Source organism: Pseudoliparis swirei, chromosome 6 (genome assembly GCF_029220125.1).
Source record: "Pseudoliparis swirei isolate HS2019 ecotype Mariana Trench chromosome 6, NWPU_hadal_v1, whole genome shotgun sequence".
NCBI lineage: Eukaryota > Metazoa > Chordata > Actinopteri > Perciformes > Liparidae > Pseudoliparis > Pseudoliparis swirei.
The window spans coordinates 1,209,643-1,236,079 of record NC_079393.1 but is presented as its reverse complement, the minus strand read 5'-3'; the positions used below and the strand labels follow the sequence as shown (position 1 = coordinate 1,236,079).

The 26,437-nt window shown below is 42.1% G+C and overlaps 2 protein-coding genes across 3 annotated transcripts in view; one reads left to right on the top strand and one right to left on the bottom strand.

The window, feature by feature from the left end:
* Positions 1–844, bottom strand: part of cftr (CF transmembrane conductance regulator) — a 40,756-nt gene extending 39,912 nt beyond the window's left edge. For both annotated transcript variants that reach the window (XM_056415651.1, XM_056415652.1), the window contains exon 1: positions 765–844. In XM_056415651.1, coding sequence (XP_056271626.1) covers positions 765–817 — 53 coding nt within the window. In that variant the 5' untranslated portion in view covers positions 818–844. The remainder of the gene's footprint in view (positions 1–764) is intronic.
* Positions 845–4,001: 3,157 nt separating this feature from the next.
* Positions 4,002–26,437, top strand: part of asz1 (ankyrin repeat, SAM and basic leucine zipper domain containing 1) — a 29,614-nt gene continuing 7,178 nt past the window's right edge. Inside the window, exons 1-10 of the mRNA XM_056416138.1 lie at positions 4,002–4,109; positions 5,613–5,712; positions 6,696–6,818; positions 9,368–9,479; positions 17,139–17,250; positions 17,717–17,851; positions 17,994–18,112; positions 23,717–23,789; positions 24,182–24,238; positions 24,951–25,060. Coding sequence (XP_056272113.1) covers positions 4,002–4,109; positions 5,613–5,712; positions 6,696–6,818; positions 9,368–9,479; positions 17,139–17,250; positions 17,717–17,851; positions 17,994–18,112; positions 23,717–23,789; positions 24,182–24,238; positions 24,951–25,060 — 1,049 coding nt within the window. The remainder of the gene's footprint in view (positions 4,110–5,612; positions 5,713–6,695; positions 6,819–9,367; positions 9,480–17,138; positions 17,251–17,716; positions 17,852–17,993; positions 18,113–23,716; positions 23,790–24,181; positions 24,239–24,950; positions 25,061–26,437) is intronic.

The following is a 26,437-nucleotide window of genomic DNA, read 5'->3' as shown; positions in this document are numbered from 1 at the left end:
GTGTGTGTGTGTGTGTGTGTGTGTGAGTGTGTGTGTGTGTGAGTGTGTGTGTGTGTGTGTGTGTGTGAGTGTGTGTGTGTGTGAGTGTGAGTGTGTGTGAGTGTGTGTGAGTGTGTGTGTGTGAGTGTGTGTGTGTGTGAGTGTGTGTGAGTGTGTGTGTGTGTGTGTGTGTGTGTGAGTGTGTGTGTGTGTGTGTGAGTGTGTGTGTGAGTGTGTGTGTGTAGTGTCTGGAGGCTCCAGTGGAAGTGGTGCTGGTTGTAGCTGTAATCCCCGCTGAGGTTTCCCAGTCAGACTAATGACAGAGGATGAAACTCCATTTGCACTGGTCTTCGGCGGCCGGCGGAAGCGTGACATGAAGCATCGTGCGTACCCCATCGCTCATGGGTGGGGCGCGAGCGCGCACATGCAACCGTTATCACAGAGGAGGTGATTGAAAATGGACCATAAAAATTAATGTAAAATCTGATTTGTATCCTTCAAACCGCGAATAATAACGTTTTGTGGGCTCATTTTACGCAATGTGCGCATTTTACGCGCGGATCAAGGAAACAGTCCCGCATGTTGTTGTGTCTCCGGGAAGCAGACCAGGACACAGAGGAGACGGCCCGCGGAGGGTTTCACCTGCTTCTCCACGCGGCAACAACAACAACAGAAGAAGTTTCACATCCATTAAAGTTGTGTCCAAACACACGCTCACGAACAACAGAAGATGATGAAGATGAAGTGAAAACATGAGATGAAGCTTCAGAGTCACCGCGACTCACCAGAAGAAGTATTTGGAGAGGAAGTTGGCGTCTTCCACCGGTGACTTCTGCATCCTCAGCGCGCCGCCGGTTTCTCTGCACCTGAGTCCGTCCGGTGCGCGGCGCTCACATTTGTGTTGCCCCCCTCCCCCTCCCTCTCCGAGTGGCTCCGTTCCCACAGTTAAGAGAGAGAAGCTGTGCTTAAAAAATAAATAAGTATCCTCCACTTTGTGCCTCCGGTAAATATGATGTCACCGTTAAGTTAACTCTCTCCCGTCCCCCCACCCCCTAAACACAAACCGGGGATCTCTATCCTCCCGTGCGTCTCTCCCGTGGTCCGGCGGCCTCTCTCTCTCTCTCTCTCTGCTCCTCTCCCTCAGTGTGACAGTGGAGGGGACAGTCCATCCTTTATGGGCTGGCAACACAAAATATGTTGGATCCGCGCATGCGCCACTTCCACGCCGACGAGCCTCGGGTCGCGTATTGTGGCAACAAGCTGAGGAGGTGAAGAAGGAGGCCACTTTCATGGGGGGGGGGGGGGGTCATTTAGAATAAGTTATTCTCATATAGATTTCTATACAACCAGAGGAGTCGCCCCCTGGTGGTCAGGAGAGAGAATGCAGCTTCAAGACCCTTCAGCGTTCACATTGTAATTATCCTGGAAGCCGGAGTTCATCCATAGAGGATGTTGGCAAAACGACCTTTTTATTTATTTACCTAAATACATGACAATGATCTTGTTAAATTAATTTAGTGTTTGTTGTTATTTTATAACCCCTATTAAATAAAGCAATGTGTTAAAGAGGACCCACTTGCATCCCGTTGTTCTCCTCCGCTCTGCTGCCTATCATTCACAAAAAAGCAGAAACAGTTCCGGGACATAAAAAAAAAAAAGGAACTTTAAACTTTTTTTTGGGTTGTTATTTATCAGGGTGAAAATTACTCAGAGTTTCAGCAGAGGGAGGATCAAAAGCTCCAGACATTCCGTGAGGGAACAGAGATAACGATGCGGAGATGCGTCGAAGTCTTCTGGTTGCAACCTGAATCTTATCTTTGCAGATACTTACGAGAGACTCGGAGAACACGAGGATGATATCACAGTGATGTCGTGTTGCTCCTCTTCCTCACCTGCTGCAGACCCCGTTCACATATTGATCACGTTTAACAGATCACTACATTGTGACTGATCAGACTTTACTGTGATGTAATGACCTGTCAATCACCTGTAGCTCCGCCCCTAAAGCGCCCCCTGCTTTATGGTCTGACTCTAAATGACCATAACGTATAAATGATGACATCATGCTGTATAGAAGAAGACTTGAAACTAGAGACTGAGACATAAACTCATGTTTACAATGTTTACTGAGGGAATACATCAAGAGAAGTAGAGTCACTATATAGACTTCTATACAACCAGAGGAGCCCCCTGGTGGTCAGGAGAGAGAATGCAGCTTTAACACACGAAGCATAGACTTCTATACAACCAGAGGAGTCGCCCCCTGGTGGTCAGGAGGGAGAATGCAGCTTTTAAAGACACTTTCACATCAGCCCTACAGCAGCGGTCCCCAACCTTTTTTGAGCCACGGACCGGTTCCGTGTCAAAAATTATTTTCACGGACCGGCAATATAAATGACGTAATAAATATGACGTCATACAATTATACGAAGGGCATAAAGTGCCAAAACTACAACTCATCATGACGCCGAGTGTGAGCCGTGCTTGTTGACCTGCAACGAGCCGCTGATGGAGACGGCGACACAGACGTGTGTTTGGTCCGCTGCTCCTCACCGAGTTCTGGTCGCTGTCATTAGAACAGGCAGAGTTGTTGTGTGAAATGTCCCTTCAGGCCACCGTCATTTGCATCTCCAGCACATGTTCTTCTAGCTCGGACGGGCTCGATTCACCGGGTGGGTTTGTTTACAAATGGGTTGCAGGTCTATTCTTTTGCAGTCGGGTCTTTTGTGGTTGGAGTACCGCTCAAACTCTTTGAAAAGCCTCTTCCACCCGGTCAACGTCTGAAACATGTAGAATATTCCGCTGTTCACTCGCCCACACAGCAGCGACTTCATCGGCCAACTTGAAAACAGTTGTCATTTCCCTGAAGTGACAGAATTCATTGAGCAGGTTGAATATGTTTTAGATTATTTGTCACTGTGTCGCCAGCAGAGGGTTCGGCGCGTGAGACTCGCCTGCAGCGAGAAACCCGAACTTTAAGACTCCTGAACGCGGCTCAGACACACGGTGTATCCGCTCCTTTTTCAAAATAATATATTTTTCCGACTGATTTTTTAAAAAAAATTACAACTTTTTTTATTCACTTTTTTCCGCGGCTCGGTTCCAACCAAGCCGCGGACCGGTACCGGGCCGCGGCCCGGGGGTTGGGGACCCCTGCTCTAGAGCACACAATCGGTATACTGAGCATGTGCAACTCTCAGCAGAGATGGGTGGAAAGTGAGATGTCTCACTCTGGACCAAAACTATGTATTCTTCATTTAGTTTTCAATAACCTTTCCGAAATTCTCAAAGTGTGTTGCTCAATTTACAATTTGTTGTTGAAGTGCATTTCAAAGCAGCAAATAAAAGGTGTGTGTGTGTGTGTGTGTGTGTGTGTGTGTGTGTGTTGTGTTCAAAACGCTTCAATACACCTTCACAGTGCCTCTGAAACCAACCGCCCAGTCCCTGTTGCAGAGCGACACAGGTTGCTTCCCTTCGCCGGAGACAGCGACCTCTGCTGGACATTTACTCTCCCTGCAGCCAGAACAATAAGAAAACAGATTTCATCCCCAAGCATGACAACTATGTCCGTTGTGCTTATACAGTTATAGAAAACAATGGTTTATATCAACTCCTGAAGAAAGAGGCTGATATTTAGCTTCAACAGCTCTTTTATAAGAGAAGTTATCCCCGGATAAACACAAGTGGATAGCCAACGTTATAAAAATGACATTATTATGAATTAATAAGACTAATATTATAGTATCTTCTTCTTCTTCTTCTTCTTCTTCTTCTTCTTCAGGCTTTCTGTGTTTACTGGCGGCCTAGATTATCGCGGTTGGACGTTAAACTCCACCCCAGCGGGCTGCCCCGAGATTCATCTCGAGTGCCACCTGTTGTGTGGGGTTTGCCGTTGTGGATGACGCATGACGATGACGCATGACGTTGACGATGACGCATGACGTTGACGATGACGTTGTACGTCACCGTCAACGTCAACGTCCCCGCTCGCCACCCAAGAAGAATCGCCCGCTAGCTCCGCCATGGCTAGCTTCACTGAGAACTCCTTCCCGGCCGGATACGAGAGCGACGCGAGCAACGACGAGTGGGACATCGGGTCCTGTTTGGATGGGAAGGCTCTCCCCAACAAGGTAATGTTTTAAAATATTTCATTATTTAATTGTATTGTCAGAAACTGGTTTATTCTTTTTATAAGCTACCTAGCTGCTACATTAGCGGCTAACACGAGGGAAGCTAGCTTTAGTTTCTAAATTTTTGTAATTATAAAACCGCGGCTTTATGTCTTGGTTTGCGGAAGAAGATTAGAAGAAATACAACATTCTCGTATAAACTAGTTATGACCAAGTAGATTACCTATATATAATATATGTAAAGTGACAAATTAATGAATATACTATTTAAACTAGCTAACTTAGCTAACTTCAGCTAACACATTCAACCAGCTTCACGGCTGGAAATAGTTAAAAGGAAATTATTTAAGTGATATCTAAAAATATCTAGTAAAACAAAATATTACAATAATGTATTGTAACTTTAAAAAAATAAAATTGTAATTTTATTACCACAATTAAAGTAAGTTTAAACCAATTAATTGATTTGTTGACAGAAACAAAATATTAAATTAAACATGAACTATTCTCAGTCTTGTTTTCAACAAATACCATAAAACCCCTGCTTTTAGATTTGACTATTTTCTCACATATTATAGAGTAAATTAAACTATGAATGGTTAATTAAGAACATAATGAACATATTTAGAGGTATTGAAAATAATAGTTTGTTGCAGCCCCAAAACTACATGTGCCACTTATAATAATAATAATCATAATCACTTAATAATCATATCACAGAAACTGTGGATAAAGTAGACGGATACTTTATTCATCCTGCAAGGGAAACTACTTTGTAACGGCAGCATTTATCCATACAAGTAAAGCCATATTAAATATACAAATGCACAAAATATAATGGAACTAGAACTAGAACGGGCACTCGGTAGAGCGCATACCTTCGCATATCACAAGATTGGGCATTGAATTATGAACATTTTGGCATTAGTTGCATGCCAATTGGATACAAATAAGATGTTAACCTTTTCATGACCTTTGACCCGATCGATCCCAAAATCTAATCAAATGGTCCCCGGATAATAACCAATCATCCCACCAAATTTCATGCGATTCGGTTTAATACTTTTTGACTTATGCGAATAACACGCATACAAATAAATACACGGCGATCAAAACATAACCTTCCGCATTTTCAATGCGAAGGTAATAATATTAAATTAAGTAACAAAACAATAGTGCAAAGATGTAAACAACCAACAGTGTAACAGTGTTATAGTTGAGTGATTTATTCATGATATACATCTCCTGTATCTGATAACAGTACACAGTACTTACTGTGTACTGTTCGTCTGTCGTAGTTTTTAATTACCTTTATTCTTTCATTCAATCTTCCCTAGTGACAGGACATTGGTCCAACATCATGTCCCAATGTTGTGGGAAAGAACTGCTCATTCTGTGTTTGTGCCTCAGTTTCCATGTCGTGAATGTTGTTGTTATTTAAATGAAGCTCTTTCTCCCTGAGTTATTTGTTTTTGCGACTTCATTTTGATCTCCCCATCGCAGCAGGATGGGGATGACGCTCCCCCACAAGATAATGAGTCATTGTTGAAAAGAGCCATCAATACAGGAGACGTTGGGACTGTTCAACAGCTGCTGGACGACGGCAAGTTTCTCTGTGACTGATGTCTCGACTGTGTGGGCATGTATTCACTTTACATCTGTTATTACCACTTCTATTGCTTCACTTATTGTCAATCAAACCATTTGCTGACTCATTCCAGAACAGAAGAAGAAGAAGTTGTTTGTACTTAAACAATCCAGATCCGTCCTCAGGGAGAGATAGTCTGCCTCTTTCCACACGGCAACAATACATCATCTGACCTGAAACCATCAACTCTTTGATGCTTTGATTTGGATGAATTTGTTTCAATAGGAAACCAATTTAACTAAAGATAAAAAAATATATCCAACACAATTAAGACTCTAATACTCATTTCTCCATCTTTTCTCTTCGTGGCTTCCCAAATTACTTGTAGGTAATATCATCTCATCCAATATTCCTCTGACTCACATGACCGTCTCTTATATTAGTCATTGACTCCTTTCCTTTTGATATATTTATTATTTATTTAGCATGGTATATAAAGTTAAACTTATTTTCCTTTTTTTTGTCCCTGTAATGGCCGTCTCTGATAACACACGGTCGACAGCAGTATATATATATTTATATATATATATATGTGTATATTTTTTGGGACGCTAGATTCATCAAACTTAAATTCTCACTTCATAACGAGGTTGTCCTGGTTTCCTGAAACACTCATTTGAGCATGAATCCTAAACATTTAGAGAAGCGCTATATAAAATTGAATGTTATTATTATTATTTATTATAAACAAAGTAAGAAAGAAAGGTTTAAAATGTTGTTGCATGAGGCCTTTCTGTAGTTTGATGGTTGATTAAACGTCTGGAGAATTGATTTGTTGGAGGGGTTGACAGTTATGCAACAAAGTGATACACATAAAACTAGTGGGAGAAGAATAACACAACATTTAAGCAAGGAAGTAAAAAAAACTCAAAAAACAAACAATGAAGGGCCTTTGTAATAATTGTACTGCCTCCCTTTAATCTGCCCCGTGTGGACAGGCGTGTCCGTGGAGACCCGGCTCGGCTTTGACTGGACCCCTCTGATGTGCGCCGTCGCCGTGGCCAACCACGACCTGGCCAAGCTGCTCCTGGACAGAGGGGCCAGCGCCAACTTCAGCAAAGGTCAGAGTCACGGAGATCACTGCATTTAACTGATTCAGGACCGCCGTCCTCACGAGCTCCTGATATGAGGGGGGAGGAGAACTGAGAAATGGCAACCTCCAGAAATGTCTTGTGTTCAAATAAAGACGGGTTCTCCATTGTTTTTATCGGTTTTATAGTTTAATGGCAGCCCACGCTACTTCCACACTTTGCTTAGTCATGTCCCCAAATACAATTGTAACGTTACTAACACTAACGCACAAGATGAGATGTGTTCAAACGGGACATGCATGGAGTTCAGGAGCCGCCAAATAAAAAAACAATGTATTCATTAAAAGGTCAACCATAAGGGACGCAACTTTGACCAAATAGGGCAGTAAATACAACGTATACGTCGTATAAACTTGTGAAATCTAACCTGAAACATTATGACGGACATTCTGGCGTTCAGTTGAAGTTGCTAAAAAACAGAAATAAGCCGAAGTCATTCTGAAGTGGATCGGTGGTCGACGGCCTCGTGGAGGCCTCGCCGATCTCTCTGAGATCCTCCACCAACATTAAAGAGGAAAAGCAACTGGGTCCCATTTGAAGTGAAGGTTTGCTGAACGCCTCAAACAGCCAGTTACTCCTGGCCTCCGGCGCTCCTTCTCCCCAACGACCAGGGGGCCGACGCGCCTCATCTGACATCGCTCACTGGCGATGACGCCAAAGAGGAACTCTTGCAGAAACACAACCGCCGATCCCGCCGGTTGTTTTTAGTTCACGCACACCGAGAGAAATTAAAGGCATCTGCTGGACGGAGGTCAGTCTGGGTAAAATAAGCACGAGGTCTGCAGATCTGTAAGAAAAAAGTCAGTTTACAGATCGCCAGAAGCATGAAACGTCCGGTAGGGAAGTCAGAGCTAGTTCAGTAACGTCTAATCTGTACAGAGTCTGTCAAAGGAATATTTTTAGGGCTCTGTAATTCAGATTGTGACCGAGAGATTAAATGGCTGGTAGCCTGGAGAAGAGTTATGTCACTAATTCCGTAACGGGAGATTGTTGGAAGAGCCTAACGTCATTTCAATGAGCAGCGAAGGTTCGATAATCACTGCCATGTTCCTGAAGGAAAGAATGGATTTTTAATAGAAATTAATTTCAAATTTAATTGGCGGACGCTCGAACTGTTTGTATGATCCTCGAACTAGAGACGTTTAATTAATTGTAAGTGTAAAATAATTATAATATATGTATGTGTGTATATATAATATAGATTATAATTATTATATATATATATATATATATATTACAATTATAGTTTGTATATATATATAATAATTATATTAATATTAAATATATTATAAATATATTTTTATATATTATAATATATATATTATTATTATTTTACACTTATTAATTAAACGTCTCTAGTTTAAGTTTCTCACCAACGCGCGTGTTTGCGCGCCCGCGCGCGCGCATCTGTGTGTGTGTGTGTGTGTGTGATTTCACATGGCCTCGGCATCTGAAGCCGGCGGCAGGTGAAGGAAACAATCAAACGGGGCGATGACGTGCGGTCGCGTCCCGTTTGGCGGAAAGCGGCGAAGGCCGAGCGAAGGAATGCACGATGATTAACGGTCAGCGCGGCGCTGTCACACACACACCGCTTCTCGTATTTATTTACTCCACTTCTCTGTGGACCGGGCAGTCTGGTTAACACACACACACACATAGTATAAACACACACACTTGCACACAGACAAACATGCACAGGAACCCACATGCAGATGGAGTGGCCCAGGTATGCGCGCACACACACACACACACACACACACACACACAGATGCTGTGATACACACAGGTCGGCGCCCCGGTCGTTGCCGTGGGTGACCGGCGTTATCGGCCTGAGATGAGAAGCTCAGTCGGTCCCATGAAGGCCGCCACACTTCCTGATTCCAGATAAACGTCTTTCTATCACTCCATCTCCAGTTATTTATCTTCCTTATTACAGCATGACGGGGGGGGGGGTACTCCTCTTTGCTTTAATTTGTTTAGTTAAATAGCTTATTAAGTGTAATTTAAGATAACTAGTAATGACGTAAACTTGTTTTTTATAGTTACAGAATGAGTTTGAATTTTTTTGCTGTTCAATCGGAAGTTTTTACTTATTTCTTTTTTTTTCAGACCAATTTGCAATCGTAAAGTTTCAGCGACGTCGTCGACGCAGTTTCAAAAGCAACCTTAAATATGTCAACGGGTCGGGGCGCTCTGGAACCAGACGAATGGCGTCCGTAAACTCCTGTGCGATGTCATTTTTGGCGTGACACTTTAATAAATATTGTTATCTGGAAGCTGATGTTTAAGAAGACGAGATGAGGAAGTGAAGGATTCTGTCCGTTTCTGAGGTTTTCAAACTGTTTTTTCTTAGCTTATCGGCTGCGATGTCGTGTTTAAAAGAAGCCAAGTCTGCATTTGAGTGGACCGCTGAGGAGAGTGGACTCGTACGCGCCTCCCTCTTGGCCTGACGCTGCAGATCGATGGATGCTCCTGTAAAGGTCCAGAGGTAATGTGTTGACCCTCCATGTGACCCTCAGAACACTGGACGGTGCTCATGGCCGGCTGCACGGCGTCGGCCAGCGAGGACAACATCGCCCGCTGTGTGGAGATCCTGCTCTCCAGAAATGCCGATCCCAACATGGTGGACAGGTGAGGGGGGGGGGGGTTAGAGATGTGTTTCAGGTCTAAATGTTTGTAGGAATCTTCAGCGCCGTGCGCACTGTCACGCCCCTCTTGATGGAGGCCAACGAGAAACACGTGAACAGCGGAGAGGAGGAGCGGCATCGGGTTTCCTTTGATGGTTCTCGTTAGCCGCCATGTGTTAGCATGACGTGTGTGTGTGTGTGTGGAATGTCCTGTTTTGGCATGTGCATTACAGACGAGTATCAGACACACAGACAAACAAATAGAGTGTAACGAGGCGGCCGGCAGGATTCTAGAAGCTTTTTCTTTCTTGTTTTTTGTTGAGTGGCAGTGAGACCGGTTTGGATCCCTTGGAGGTTAAAGGTCACAGAACCGGCTGAACTTTGTTAACACGTCTTCACAAAACAGCTTTTTACTGTTGCATATTGTGATTTAATCGTTTTAATCTGCATCTTCAGGCGTCCTTTGACACTTTGAACAATAGTCGGCAGGTTATCGATCAAACGGTATTAATCTTTTGTTGTGGTATGTTTTCAGTTTGTTTTTCATCTTATCTTCATACATGTTGGCGTAGCATCACCCCGGGAAGAGCCCGTCACATTTTAGACCAGATCTGATCATGTGTCCCCGTATAGAAGTTATTCATGAATTTATTTGATGTTAAAAATAATCTCTTTAGCATCTTGGAATTCGTCTGCTCTCAGAAACACATTTGTGTGTATGTATGTGTGTGTGTGTATGTGTATATATATACAGGACTGTCTCAGAACATTAGAATATTGTGATGAAGTTCTTTATTTTCTGTAATGCAATTAAAAAAACAAAAATGTCATGCATTCTGGATTCATTACAAATCAACTGAAATATTGCAAGCCTTTTATTCTTTTAATATTGCTGATTATGGCTTACAGCTTAAGAAAACTCTAAAATCCTATCTCATAAAATTTTAATATTTCCTCAGACCAAGTAAAAAAAAAGATTTATAACAGCTGAGTGTTTGTCAAGGCTCAGGAAACCCTTGCAGGTGTTTCGAGTTAATTAGACAATTCAAGTGATTTGTTTAATACCCTACTAGTATACTTTTTCATGATATTCTAATATTTAGAGATAGGATATTTGAGTTTTCTTAAGCTGTAAGCCATAATCAGCAATAAATCAGAATAAAAGGCTTGCAATATTTCAGTTGATTTGTAATGAATCCAGAATGCATGACATTTTTGTTTTTTTAATTGCATTGCAGAAAATAAAGAACTTCATCACAATATTCTAATTTTCTGAGACAGTCCTGTATAATATTTACATTTATTAATATATATATATATTTGTTTCTATATATATATATATAATTTACATGTATTAATATATATATATATTTCTTTCTATATATATATAATTTACATTTATTTATATATATTTGTTTCTATATATTTATATATATAATTTACATGTATTAATATATATATATAATGTACATTTATTAATATATATATATGTATATTTGTTTCTATATATTTATATATATATATATATTAAATAAAATATAGATTATTTTATATTTATATATGTAAAAAAATATATATAGACTAGTGTATGTGTGTGTCAACATCTTAAAGGGCCAGCAGACGGATAAATGTTCACCCTTTAAAATGACATTTTTAATATTTAATGCGTTGGGGACGAGAGGACCCCGACCTCACGAGATTGATGCAGGGGGAGGAGGAGGTTCGTGTGGGTGCAGAGTGTAAACCTCCTCCTCCATCATCACCTCTTACGTCTGAACATCAAACCGGTGATGAGCACCAGCTGCTCATCGCTCCGCTGTTGTGTCAACAAAGCAGCCTCAAAAGCCCCCCCCCCCCCCCCCCGTTCCACCTCCGATGAACCGGTCCGACTCCTCAACCGCTTCACGGGATGATTCTATTTTAAAAAGGTTGCATTCCCTTTGATAATAAGGATATCAATAAGCTGTCTTTGGTTTTTACCTATCTATCCATCTATTCACCTACCTATCTATCCACCTACCAATCTATCCACCTACCAATCTATTCACCTACCTATATCCACCTACCTATCTATTCACCTACCTATCTATCCACCTACCTATCTATCCATCTATTCACCTACCTATATCCACCTATCTATCCATCTATTCACCTACCTATATCCACCTATCTATCCATCTATTCACCTACCTATATCCACCTATCTATCCATCTATTCACCTACCTATCTATCCACCTACCAATCTATCCACCTACCAATCTATTCACCTACCTATATCCACCTACCTATCTATTCACCTACCTATCTATCCACCTACCTATCTATCCATCTATTCACCTACCTATATCCACCTATCTATCCATCTATTCACCTACCTATATCCACCTATCTATCCATCTATTCACCTACCTATATCCACCTATCTATCCATCTATTCACCTACCTATCTATTCACCTACCTATCTATCCATCTATTCACCTACCTATCTATTCACCTATCTATCCATCTATTCACCTACCTATCTATCCACCTACCTATCTATCCATCTATTCACCTACCTATATCCACCTATCTATCCATATATTCACCTACCTATCTATTCACCTACCTATCTATCCATCTATTCACCTACCTATCTATTCACCTACCTATCTATCCATCTATTCACCTACCTATCTATCCACCTACCTATCTATCCATCTATTCACCTACCTATATCCACCTATCTATCCATCTATTCACCTACCTATCTATTCACCTACCTATCTATCCATCTATTCACCTACCTATCTATTCACCTACCTATCTATCCATCTATTCACCTACCTATCTATTCACCTACCTATCTATTCACCTACCTATCTATTCACCTACCTATCTATCCATCTATTCACCTACCTATCTATTCACCTACCTATCTATCCATCTATTCACCTACCTATATCCACCTATCTATTCATCTATCTATCCACCTACCTATCTATCCATCTATTCACCTATCTATCCACCTACCTATCTATCCATCTATTCATCTATATCCACCTACCTATCTATCCATCTATTCACCTATCTATCCATCTATTCACCTATCTATCTATTCACCTATATATTCACCTATCTATCCACCTGTCTATCCACCTACCTATCTATTCACCTATCTATCCACCTGTCTATCCACCTACCTATCTATCCACCTGTCTATTCACCTACCTATCCACCTACCTATCTATTCACCTATCTATCCACCTGTCTATCCACCTATCTATCCACCTATCTATTCACCTATCTATCCATCCCTCTAAACTCCGTTATAGAACCCTTATCTTATGTAATATAGTAGATGAAGCATCTGTTTGTCGTGTGAATTCTAGAGATGAATTCCTCGGTCACCGGTGCTTCGTCTCCGCTCACGAGAAGTTGACGTTAAAAATGACACTCCGAATGTCCGTTTTCATATTTGATGACGTCACCGCCCTGTCGCTGTGTGGTTGTGTAGATGTACTTCACGGTGCTGTCAGGTTGATGCAGAGGTTTACCTTCAGTGTGACGAGCAGAGAGAGAGTTCAACACCAACAGGTACAAACTGTGTGTGTGTGTGTGTGTGTGTGTGTGTGTGTGTGTGTGTGTGTGTGTGTGTGTGTGTGTGTGTGTGTGTGTGTGTGTGTGTGTGTGTGTGTGTGTGTGTGTGTGTGTGTGTGTGTGAGAATTGGTCCGTCAACGTTATGAATGAAGCATTCGGTGAAGCCCTAGTTCTGAATATGATTTGGATTGTGACGTTAAAAACGAGCTGTAGGATAATTTGTAAATCGGTGGAGTAGGAATGCGTTGTGGATCTCCATCGTGACCTCCGTGGTTTACTCCGTGTTCACTGCAGCGCAGGTGAGGTTTTGTTAAAACATAATCGGTATATCCTTTATGAACATGTAAATAAGTCTCTATGTAGCTTCAGTTTTTTAAATGTGATTGGTTTGAGTCAGCTGTTTCTGGGTCCATTCCTCTGGAGCAGGGATTCCCAAAGTGCCTCTAGGGGTGCGCGAGAGGAAAAATGTAATGGTGGTCTAATGGTGTCTGAGAGCTGCTGTCTGAGAGTGTTTCTATGTCTAAAAATTTCGCTGCTTCACTCTTCTGGGCTAAGCCCAGCGCCGCCGCTCCCATAACGCGCATCGCTCCCCCCGTCAACAACTCTTCTCGGCTCGATGCCGGCGCGCATCACGCCTAGCCGTGATGCGCGCACAGGTGAGCACACTCTCACTAGCACCCCCCCCCCCCCGTCAACAACTCTTGCATTCTGTTGCGTTTTTTTTTTACGGTGTGGGGGATTGGGGGTGCGTGAACCCGGTCGGGATGTAGAAGGGGGTGCGTGGTCTAAAAAGTTTGGGAACCCCTGCTCTGGAGCATCGTTTACTCTGAACCGTCTGCGTATCGATCGGCTATCGGTCTGTTTGGGAACGGGCCAAAATCTCACAGTCTGAAGGACACACACACACACACACACTGGATTAGCATGAGAGTGACCTTGGTGCCCGTCTCACACCGTTGGGGCAATGCAGGACGAGGAAGCGGCCATGCCACCAACGCGTCCTCCGGGAGGATTGACTGATGGCTGGAGCTGCAGTTCATCACCGGTCAGCCATTGGTCGCTTTGTTTGTCTTCACTAAACATTAATTTGGGATGTCTTGTAATTCATCAAGTCATATCGGGTGGGTTCAGGCTCCACACGAGCGTCAGCCACGTCAGGTCAAGTTAATTTATTGTCTGTGTGCAACCGGAGGAGTCGCCCCCTGGTGGTCAGGACAGAGAATGCAAGTTGCCGCCTGGCGCCATTGTGTGAAAACTACCAAAGCAGAGTTCTAGTGCGTTCCACATGTTTACAATATATGGAGACAGTGTAGGGCAGGGGGGTCAAACTCATGTTCACCGTGGGCCACATCGGCATCACGGCCGCCTCTTAAAGGGCCGGAAACACTTTATAAACTCCTCGAACATATCGTTAAATAAGTCTCTCTGCATTTGATTATTGTTTATTTGAGTGTAGACATGTTGTACATAAGAATATGTCTCTAATATTGCAACATAAATCCATGTAATCCTAAACCTTCAAAATTAAAGCACGGGATATTTTTCTTCAATTTCTTTAAGAAAATGGGATCGCGGGCCTTGTGTTTGACACCTGTGGTGTGTGTGTGTGTGTGTGTGTGTGTGTGTTTCCTTCTATAGGTTTTTCAAGTATTACGTTTGTTGGGATAAAGTGAAAAGTGATTATCTGAAAGGCATTAAATGTCCTTTTTGAAAAGCATACTTCATCACAATATATTAGTTGTTTTAAAATATTACAAATATCCCTTTTTAAATGGTCTCTTTCACTTTTGTTTTAGCTATGAATGAATGAAACGCACCAATGCAGAATAAGAGCACTGTTGCACATGGCTGGTTATCCTAGTTGAACACTAGTGGGTCAGACCTACAGTACATTACTGTGTTATTCATGGTCATTACTGCCATGGTGTCTCTGCAGCTCTCAGGGGGTTAATTAAGCACCCGTCCATCGACTTGAGCGCGATGAAGCGTTCACATACCGTGTTCTGTTGGGCGTCTGTTTACATATGAATTATGGATGCTCCCTTTTTAAATGCTTCCTCTTTCCTCCCTCAATCACTTTCCCCTGTAAAAGCTTGACGCGATGAGTTGACGGGTGAATGTTTCTCAGCCGTGATAAGATACAGAGGAACCGTAGCGCAGCGTTTTTATCTCTGGCCGTCGTGTCAGACGGTTGTTAAAGGTCAAAGTTGTGACCGCCAGGCCGTCGTACAGGAGGCTCCGTCTGTTACCACGCACACGTATCTGTGTTGTGCTTTAAAGGAATACAAAGGAAATCTGAAATGTTCTGAGAACACAGCCATGAGGTTTTTCACAGAGGAATCTAATCAACATGTAGAAACGTCTCCTGCACGATGTGAGATTGTTGTGCAACACAGAAGCTCTTCATGTCGTGAAAGAACCAGCACCGTGTGTGTATATTTATTTATTTATTATTATTTATTAATATATATTTTGTTTTTATGTATTAATATATATTTATATATAAAGATTAATTTTATATATATATAGATTTGTTTGACAGATTTTCTTTTATATATTTAATAAATATATATATTTATATACAGGACTGTCTCAGAAAATTAGAATATTGTGATGAAGTTCTTTATTTTCTGTAATGCAATTAAAAAAACAAAAATGTCATGCATTCTGGATTCATTACAAATCAACTGAAATATTGCAAGCCTTTTATTCTGATTTATTGCTGATTATGGCTTACAGCTTAAGAAAACTCAAATATCCTATCTCTAAATATTAGAATATCATGAAAAAGTATACTAGTAGGGTATTAAACAAATCACTTGAATTGTCTAATTAACTCGAAACACCTGCAAGGGTTTCCTGAGCCTTGACAAACACTCAGCTGTTATAAATCTTTTTTTTTACTTGGTCTGAGGAAATATTAAAATTTTATGAGATAGGATTTTAGAGTTTTCTTAAGCTGTAAGCCATAATCAGCAATATTAAAAGAATAAAAGGCTTGCAATATTTCAGTTGATTTGTAATGAATCCAGAATGCATGACATTTTTGTTTTTTTAATTGCATTACAGAAAATAAAGAACTTTATCACAATATTCTAATTTTCTGAGACAGTCCTGTATGTTAAATAAAATATATACATTTTTTTGATTTTTTTAAATATATATTTAAAAAAATATATATATATTAAAAAATATATAGATATATTTTAAAAATATATATATATTTATATATGTTAAATAAAATATATAAATTCTTTTGAGACATTTTTTTATATAAAAAAAAAATTGTATATTTTAAAAATATATAGATTTATATATGTTAAATAAAATATATAGATTATTTTATATTTATTTATGTTAAATAAAATATATATATAAGATATATATACAGGACTGTCTCAGAAAATTAGAATATTGTGATGAAGTTCTTTATTTTCTGTAATGCAATTAAAAAAACAAAAATGTCATGCATTCTGGATTCATTACAAATCAACTGAAATATTGCAAGCCTTTTATTCTGATTTATTGCTGATTATGGTTTACAGCTTAAGAAAACTCAAATATCCTATCTAAATATTAGAATATCATGAAAAAGTATACTAGTAGGGTATTAAACAAATCACTTGAATTGTCTAATTAACTCGAAACACCTGCAAGGGTTTCCTGAGCCTTGACAAACACTCAGCTGTTATAAATCTTTTTTTTTACTTGGTCTGAGGAAATATTAAAATTTTATGAGATAGGATTTTAGAGTTTTCTTAAGCTGTAAGCCATAATCAGCAATATTAAAAGAATAAAGGGCTTGCAATATTTCAGTTGATTTGTAATGAATCCAGAATGCATGACATTTTTGTTTTTTTAATTGCATTACAGAAAATAAAGAACTTTATCACAATATTCTAATTTTCTGAGACAGTCCTGTATATATATATGTAAAATAGATTGAGGGAGATTAAAAGTCAATGGCTGTCTATAATGTGACGTCTGCTGCCCCCTAGTGGTTCCTCTCTGTACCTCCATCACCTCTCCTGCTCATGTCGCGTCTCCATTTTCATTTTCCATCTTCGTTCCTCTTCCTCAGGTCTGAAATGACCTGCCTGATGCTGGCGGCCAGGGACGGCTACAGTAAGGTCATCAACCTGCTGGTCTCCCATGGGGCCGAGGTCAACGTGCAGGACAGCAACGGCTACACGGTGAGGCAGGATTTGGGATTTCAGGAGCATCAGCGAGATCTACACAATGGAAAGAATCTGTCTGAAACTTTTTAAACACTTCTAATTTTTTGCTGCTGATCCATATTGGCAGATACACATTATTTAGTTGTAAACTTTTTTTAAAATAGTAAATTATAACAATTTAAAAATGTAAGGTTTTAATTTTTTTCTTCATAAAAACACATTTTAAATGATTTTATTGATTTAAAAACAAATCTTGTCATGACTAGTTTTTATAGTGGATTACATTATTTACATTATTCATATCTTAATGTTTATTTATATTGTCGTGAAGGTCTGGCTTTATTCAAGTTCATCACCAACACATTTGAACATTTCATTATTACGTTATAATTGACTTCCCTTCGCCCCCGATACTCATTTTCCTCCGTGCGGTGGTCCTCTGCACCGCTAACGATGATGTCGTACTCGTCTTCTCCACCAGGCTTTGTCGATGGCGGCGCAGTACGGCCGAGAGCAGGCCGTGCTGAAGCTCCTCCAGCTCGGAGCGGACAAGACTTTGAGGCTCAAGACCGGCGAGAGCCCCGCCGACCTGGCCGTGAGCTTCAAACACACACAGGTACCCGGAGCCACCTGTGCGATGCTCACGTGCAATTTGGGTATTTCACATGTACTCGTGAGGAAATGGTTCTGTGGGACCCATAAAAGGGCCGGTCACAGAGTCTGGTGCTGATCACATAGCGTCCTGACGCCGTGAACAGATAAGCAGGATCCTGGCGTCCTCGTCTCACATCTCCAGCGTCCAGGCCTTCAGCTCCATGGAGGAGACGCTCTCAAAGTTCTTCAAGACGAACTCTGAACCGACACCTTCAACGGAAAGGTGAGACACCCACCCAGACCCGCTTTCAGGGCCGCTGTTTTTCGTCATTATTCTTTTTAATGTTGTGTAGTTTTATTAGTATTATTTTATATATATATGTTTTTATTATTTATTTAATTTATTTATATATTTTTTATGAAATATATATGTATAAAACTATATATATATTTTTTCTTCTTTTTGTTGTTGTAATATTTATATACTTTTCATGAAATATATGTATAAAAAATATCTAATATATATTTACAGTGCATCCGGAAAGTATTCACAGCAAATCTGTTAAAATAAAGAACGAAAACATTAGTGGCGCGCGCATCACGGCTGAGCGATGCGCGCGCCACTCGCTGTGAGCGCTGCACATGCAGACAGCATTTAACGGAGCGGAGTGCGCTCTGATCGCTCTTTTAATGAAGTATTGATACAAAAAATATGCTAAATCACATCGTTTTTAACGCACGGGTACTTTGTTAGTATCGCTACACCGTGCAGCGTGACAGCAGCAGATGTCGCGGACTAACATTCAAGCTAACCTAACTTCCCAAACACTGGACATCTGAACGCTGATTGGCCGAGACGCGACACGTCCCATCAAAGATGTTCTATTGTGAAGAAGAGCACCACTTCACATTTTCTCCGCGTCTCACTGCAATCTCAACGGCAGCGGGCCAGGTGAACAAAATAATAAATCGGAACGCGTCTCTGGTATTGTTCAGGGGGCCGGTCCAAATGTGGAGGCGGGCCGGATTCGGCCCACGGGCCGTAGTTTGGGGACCACTGGCCATGACACTCAACATGTAGCTCAGGTCCTGTTTCCACTGATCATCCTTGAGATGTTTGATTGGAGTCCACCTGTGCTACATTCAGTTTAGGGCTGCAACTAACGATTATTTTGATAATCGATTAATCGGTTGATTATTCTATCGATTAATCGATTAATCGGATAAAAAAACTTAAATTTTCAACCCTTTATTCAAAACGGTCCGTACGGTCATGGAAAACCTGGAAAAGTCATGGAGTTTTTAAATGGCTATTAGCAGGCCTAGAAAAGTTATTTAAAAAAAATAAAATCCCAAAATATTTGGAAAAGTAATGCAAATTTGTTTTATTCAAATGTTAATTTACACGGTATATATACGGTATGCTTTGGAATTCTCATTGTTATTTTAATTACTACATCTTCTCACTTTGTCACGTATAGACAGTTTTCACAAAATGTTTAATCATGGAAATTTGGTTTAAAGTCATGGAAAGGTCCTGGAGACCCACTGGTCACCATGGTGATGAACCTGTTCACTGGTCACCATGGTGATGAACCGTCACAAACAGACTGACAGCTTTCCTCTCCTGAGCAGTGGTCCCCATGTGGCCCCGCCCCCTGAACAATATCAGAGACGCGTTACGATTTATTATGTTGTTCACCTGGCCCGCTGCCGTTGAGATTGCAGTGAGACGCGGAAAAAATGTGAAGTGGTGCTCTTCATCACAATAAAACATCTTTGATGAGACGTGTCGCGTCTCGGCCAATCAGCGTTCAGATGTCCACAGCGTTTGGGAAGTCAGGTTAGCTTGAATGTTAGTCCGCTACATCTGCTGCTGTCACGCTGCACGGTGGAGCGATACTAACAAAGTACCCGTACGTTAAAAACGATGTGATTTAGCATATTTTTAGTATCGATACTTCATTAAGAGAGCGATCAGAGCGCACGCTGCTCCGCTCTGTTAAATGCTGTCTGCACGCGCAGCGCTCAGTGAGTAGCGTCGTGGCTTATCTCCGTTGCCTTTCTCCATGGAAAAATAATTTTCCGCTATCCGCCACGGAATAAATAACCACGTTTTCTACGTTATACTCTTGTGGAAATACCACACACGTCGTGACATGTAGCGCCCTGGTGTCTGGGTTCATAACGTCACCCGGAGGCGCACTCGGCTCCGTGAATGTCTCCGACGACGTGAATGACTTCCGCATCCAGCGCCACGTGAGCAGCAGCAGCCAATTAGATTCATCAACAGAGGAGCAGCTCAGCGCTGAAACTTTGTTTATACTCCGTGACTTATTGAGCGCCGTAATAATCGCGCGACACAACGAATCGATAATGAAATTAGTTGCCAACTATTTTAATAATCGATTTTTATCGATTTTATCGATTCGTTGTTGCAGCCTTAATTCAGTTGATTGGACATGATTGAGAACACACCTGTCTCTATAAGGTATCACAGTTGACAGTGCATATCAGAGCATAAACCAAGCCATGAAGTTCAAGGAATTATCTATAGACCTCCGAGACAGAACTGTATGGAGGCACAGATCTGGCCAAGGGGACAGAAAGATTTCTGCAGCATTGAAAGTCCCAATGAGCCCAGTGGCCTCCATCATCCGGACATGGAAGAAGTTTGGAACCAGCAGGACTCGTCCTAGAGTCGCCCAGCCAGACTGAGCGATCGGGGGAGAAGGGCCTTCATCAGGGAGGTGACCAGGAACCCGATGGTCACTCTGACAGAGCTCCACGTTGTTCTATGAAGAGAGGAGAACCTTCCAGAAGGACAACCATCTCTGCAGCACTCCACACATCAGGCCTGTTTGGTAGAGTGGCCAGACGGAAGCCACTCCTCAGTAAAAAGCACATGACAGCCCGCCTAGAGTTGGCAAAGAAGCACCTGAAGGACTCTCAGACCATGAGAAACCAAATGCTCTGGTCTGATGAAACAAAGATTGAACTCTTTGGCCTGAATGCCAGCGTCATGTCTGGAGGAAACCAGGCACTGCTCCTCACCTGGCCAACGCCATCCCTACAGTGAAGCACGGTGGTGGCAGCATCATGCTGTGGGGATGTTTTTCAGCGGGAGGAACTGGGAGACGAGTCAGGATTGAGGGAAAGATGAATGCAGCAATGTAGAGACATCCTGGATGAAAACATGCTCCAAAGCGCTCTGGACCTCAGACTGGGGCGACGGTTCATCTTCCAACAGGACAACGCCCCGAAGCACACAGCCCAGTAACAAAGGAGTGGCTTGGGGACGACTGTGAAGGTCCTGGAGTGGCCCAGCCAGAGCCCTGACTTGAACCCCATTGAACATCTCTGGAGAGATCTGAACATGGCTGTGCACCGACGCTCCCCATCCAACCTGATGGAACTTGAGAGGTTCAGCAAAGAAGAATGGGAGAAACTGCCCAGAAACAGGTGTGCCACGCTTGTGGAATCAGACCCAAGAAGACTTGAGGCTGTAATTGCTGCCAAAGGTGCTTCAACAAAGTATTGAGCAAAGGCTGTGAATACTTATGGACATGTTATGTTTTCCTTCTTTATTTTTAATAAATGTGCAAAGATTTGCAAAAAACTGTTTTCACTTTGTCATTATGGGTTTTTGTGTGTATTCTACACACAAAATGTTGAGGAAAATAATGAATTTAATCCATTTTGGAATAAGGCTGTAACATAACAAAATGTGGAAAAAATGTAGCGCTGTGAATACTTTCCGGATGCACTGTATGCTGAAAAAAATATAACCTTTTTTAATTTATATATCTTTTTATATAAAATATATTTGTATATATATATATATAATTTTTTTAATATATAGATTTTGTTTTTTAATATTTAAAAAAAATGTATATATATATTTTTTATGAAATGTATGAAAATATCAACAACAAAAATAAAATATATATTATATATAATAATACATTTTTATATATATTTTTAAGTGTGTATATAAATATGGTTTTAATATATATATTTAAAACATTAAAATATCTATATATATATATATTTTTAATATACATATATATATATATTTTCATAGATCTATATATATATATATATACACACCAGTGGCGGCTGGTGATTTTTTTTTTTGGGGGGGCGCAGTTGGGCGGCGCAGTTTAAATAGCACTCCACAATGAGAAGAAAAGAGGTTTTGAGTAGAATATTGTAACAAAGCTTTATTTCAAGAACACAGTGCTCAACACTGTCCACAACAACGAAACATTGGATTCAGAAAGAGATGCATCACATTGTACATTGGCCCCACTACTTGTAAAGAAATTTAGCCCGCCTCTCTTTCAAGTTGGCAAAAAAAAAAAATATGCCTGTGCCAAACCATATACACTGCTTTTAAAGTCCAACAGCATTGCTATCATTGCCAAATGTATTGTAATATCTACAAAGTAACAACATATGTTTAGTTTGCCAGCATTAAAAGCAGTTTTCCCTCAAGTTATTTCACCTAGGTCCTAAAATGGCCTTGTGTAATTAGATACAGTATATTATCATAAATAAAATGTGTGTATGTGCTGATCTGGAGTCAGTTTGGTAGGATTTGGGTATGAATAAATTATTTCATTTAAAATATGGATTTTTATTTAAAGATATTCATGTAATTTGCATGCAAAATAGGTCTACCCGAACCAAGGACAACAAATTCAACCAGCGCAACACTTCAAAAGTGGCCCGATTCCGCAGGAAAACCGCGGACCTGGCAACACTGCTCTATGGGCTGAGGGAACATACGGGTCTCTGATCTGCCGAATAATCCAATCTTGGTGCGCACATTTGTGCGCACCAAGATTCCCGGTTTCATCCGCCAATGTGAAGCCGGTCATTGCCAAAACGACTGAAATGTTTTCTCGTTGCCGTACACACACGTTAGACCAGCGCCTCGAAAAAGGGGAGGGGCTTCTCTCCGTGATAATGGCGATATATTATATTTTTTCACATTAACTTAAGTGGTGGTTGACAGGCTTACGGTCTCCCACACACATTTAGCGCGTTAACACGGTATATTTACTATTTAAATGATTTGGCATATAATGTTTTTTGACAGGATTTTTTTCTTTTCTTCTTCTTCTTTTTTTTTCATCTCCAAATTTTAAGAGGGGCGGCGCACTAGCGCCCCCTATGGACGAGCCGCCACTGATACACACGCACACGCACGCATATAATCTGCATCTCTGATTTCTTTCTCGTACCTGGCTGAGACCCGCTCACACCTCAACAAGATGTCTTTCCGAGTATAATATAAATATTTCTCATATTTAATACAGTGATCATATATAAAACCATAATTATTTTTGATAAAGTCAGTAAATTACAGACTGTGAAAAGACAACTAATGCTCGCGGCCTTGTTTATGAATCACATGAAGTAACACGCGTGTGAATCTGTTGAAGGTAATAAATAAAGTAGAGCAGCAGGTGAACTCTGACCTAAAACTCGCCGCTTTAAAGTATCCGGTGTGTTTGTCGCCCCCTGCTGGACGCGGTCAGAAGACGTGCCTGTGCAGCAGGAGTTGATAAACCTTTGTTCAACCAGACATAAACAACAATAAACCTCTCATAAGATAATCCTTTATTAGTCACGAGTGTGTCGTCTCTTTTCTCTCTGCATGAATTAAAGTCTCAATTCACATCGTTAAATCATATTCTTATTTACAGTTTTATGTATTTAATCAAAGTTTAAAATGTTTTTAGATGAAAAAAACATCTTTAACTAAATAAATTACAACATTTTGATTTGAGTATAAAAAAAGCTTTATTTGGTGGTTGGGTGCCCCAGCTGGATGACACTGGAGTTCAGAGTGTGTGCCTGAAGTCTCTCTCTCCTGCAGCGTGACGAAGCTCAACGACCTCGAGCTCCTGCTTCACGGCCTCGGCCTCGGCTACCTCGCCGACGTCATGGCCGTGAGTATAGCGCTTCATCAAATATGTTAAATTTTTTCTTTGTACGGGCAAAATGTGAGAGAGATGGTGAGCGTAGATAAGACGGAGCGTTAACTCCATGGGTGAGAGGCAGCGATCCCACAGGTGTGGAGCACCGCTGCTGGCGAATGACGAGATGACTGTTTACATATTTCACTTCATAATGGATCTGGTGTGCCGGATTGGCTCCGCCCCCCGGGGGTCAGCTCGAGCTCGACGTGTACGAGCGCCGGGGTTTGACGGTGCCTCGTGCAGGTGCATCTGTTCCCAGAACGTTTTGATTCGGTAAATATCTCTCAGTACTTTTTTTTCTCCTTCTCTCCACCCCCCCCCCCCCCCCCCCCACACACACACACACACACACACACGCACAGGAACATGACATCACCTGGAGCTACCTGCTGACCATGGAGAAGGAGGACCTGGCTAAGGTAGAAACATCTGTGTGTCTGTCAGCTCACAGGGTGACCCAGAAAGAGACGAGAGGGGGGCTGCTGATGGCTTCTGTAGCGAAAAGGGGGAGGGAGACTCCTCTGGTTGTATAGAAGTTTATGCTTCATGTGTTAAAGCTGCATTCTCTCTCCTGACCAACAGGGGGAGACTCCTCTGGTTGTATAGAAGTTTATGCTTCATGTGTTAAAGCTGCATTCTCTCTCCTGACCAACAGGGGGCGACTCCTCTGGTTGTATAGAAGTTTATGCTTCATGTGTTAAAGCTGCATTCTCTCTCCTGACCACCAGGGGGCGACTCCTCTGGTTGTATAGAAGTTTATGCTTCATGTGTTAAAGCTGCATTCTCTCTCCTGACCAACAGGGGGTGACTCCTCTGGTTGTATAGAAGTTTATGCTTCATGTGTTAAAGCTGCATTCTCTCTCCTGACCACCAGGGGGCGACTCCTCTGGTTGTATAGAAGTCTATACTCTTTTTATATTATACCGAATTTTCTCATATACTTCTCTACAATCTGACTTATTTTTGCAACCGGAGGAGTTGCCCCCTGGTGGTCAGGAGAGAGAATGCAAGGTGTGTGTGTGTGTTCCACACAAGGGCAAACACAATTAATACTTCCCTTGATTGTTATATTGAATATAAGTAGATATATATCGTATATATTATAATCTAGTTTCTCCCTCCGTGTGTCAGGTGGGCATCAGCGACCCTGAGCAGCAGAAGGTTCTGGGAGCCGTGCAGCAGATGCACCTGGACAAAGTGGACCTGGACACCATCGGCCTGCCGGGCCTCGCAGACAGCGGGTAGGCCACCCGACCCGGTCCACCGCCAGAGCCCCAGAGCGTCAGCCGGACTAGAAGTGATGCATTATGGTTAAAAACAACTTGGCTCAGAATAACACAGATATGAGGTCCGGCTATCGGTCCCATCAACCTGCTCTGGTGCCTCGTGTATCTCAGGGAGAAGGATCCCAGGCGATCAATAAGGAGCATCAATGACCTTTAGAAGTCACAACCAGGATTCGATGGAGAGCCGTCGGATTCCAGCAGGAGTTTAAACACACACACACACCTCCCCCAGCCCTCCTCCGTCTCCCGTAGCGCTCCACCTGTCCTCCTCCGCCCGGCGCCGTCCATCAGCCCCGGCACCCTGAGCCGGGTCCTAATGGTTTACAGGGAGCCGTAATGATTTGTAAGGTGAGAGAAGGGGAAGGTTAACGAGAGGGACGGGCGGCTCCTTCAGGGGGGGGGGGTACACTAATGCAGTCGGCCATGTTGTTATTGACTATAATGAACGTGGATGTGTAGAAACGGAAACATCTGTCCGTTGAACGATGCACTGGGGGGTATGGTTACCCCCCCCCTCCCCCCCACACACACACACACACACACACACACAATCAACCTTCCAGGGTTCGTACGGTCATGGAAAACCTGGAAAAGTCATGGAATTTTTAAATGGTCATTTCCAGTCCTGTAAAAATGAAGGAGCAGCTCTGAGGTCGTGAAGTAGAACTTCAGACCTCCTGGTCGTCTCCACACTCAGCGTGCCGGGTTTACCCAAATTCATCAGACGTAAACAAGACGCCTTTTCTTTTTCATTCAGTGAATCTCCGGGAAGCAAATTTAAAATGATGCCAAAGCGTTTCAACTCAAATCCAAATGAACAACGACCGAGACGCATCAAGCTGAGCCTCTTGTGCGTTTTCATTGTTTAACGGTGAATATATTCGGTTCAGCGCCGCTCCTGAAGCCGACGCGCCCTCGTAGCGGCGGGGAGATGAAAGTCGTCGGGCCGCTCGGCGCCAGTGAAGGCGTGTCGCTCTGCCCCTCGGCGGCTGCCACTGAGCAAGGCATCTCCAGCCCCTGCGCGCCAAAAGAAAAGATGCCATATAAAGATGCTCCTCAGATGTTCCCACATCGCCCTCCTCCTCCTCCTCCTCCTCATCACTCTCTGCTGCCTAGATAAACTAACAGCGGGCCTGTGCAGCGCGGCTGACTGACACTGTTTACTCGGCCCGCTGACGGAGTGAGGAGGGCGGAGCGGGGGGGCCGTACCCCTAAGATAAGAGACATCAATATCCTGGTGGGGCGGGGGGGGGCACCTGTCTCTCCAGTGGGGGCAGAGCATCTTCAGCAGGCTTCTCGGGGCTCACCGCCATTTTGAAAGGAGCTCCGGCG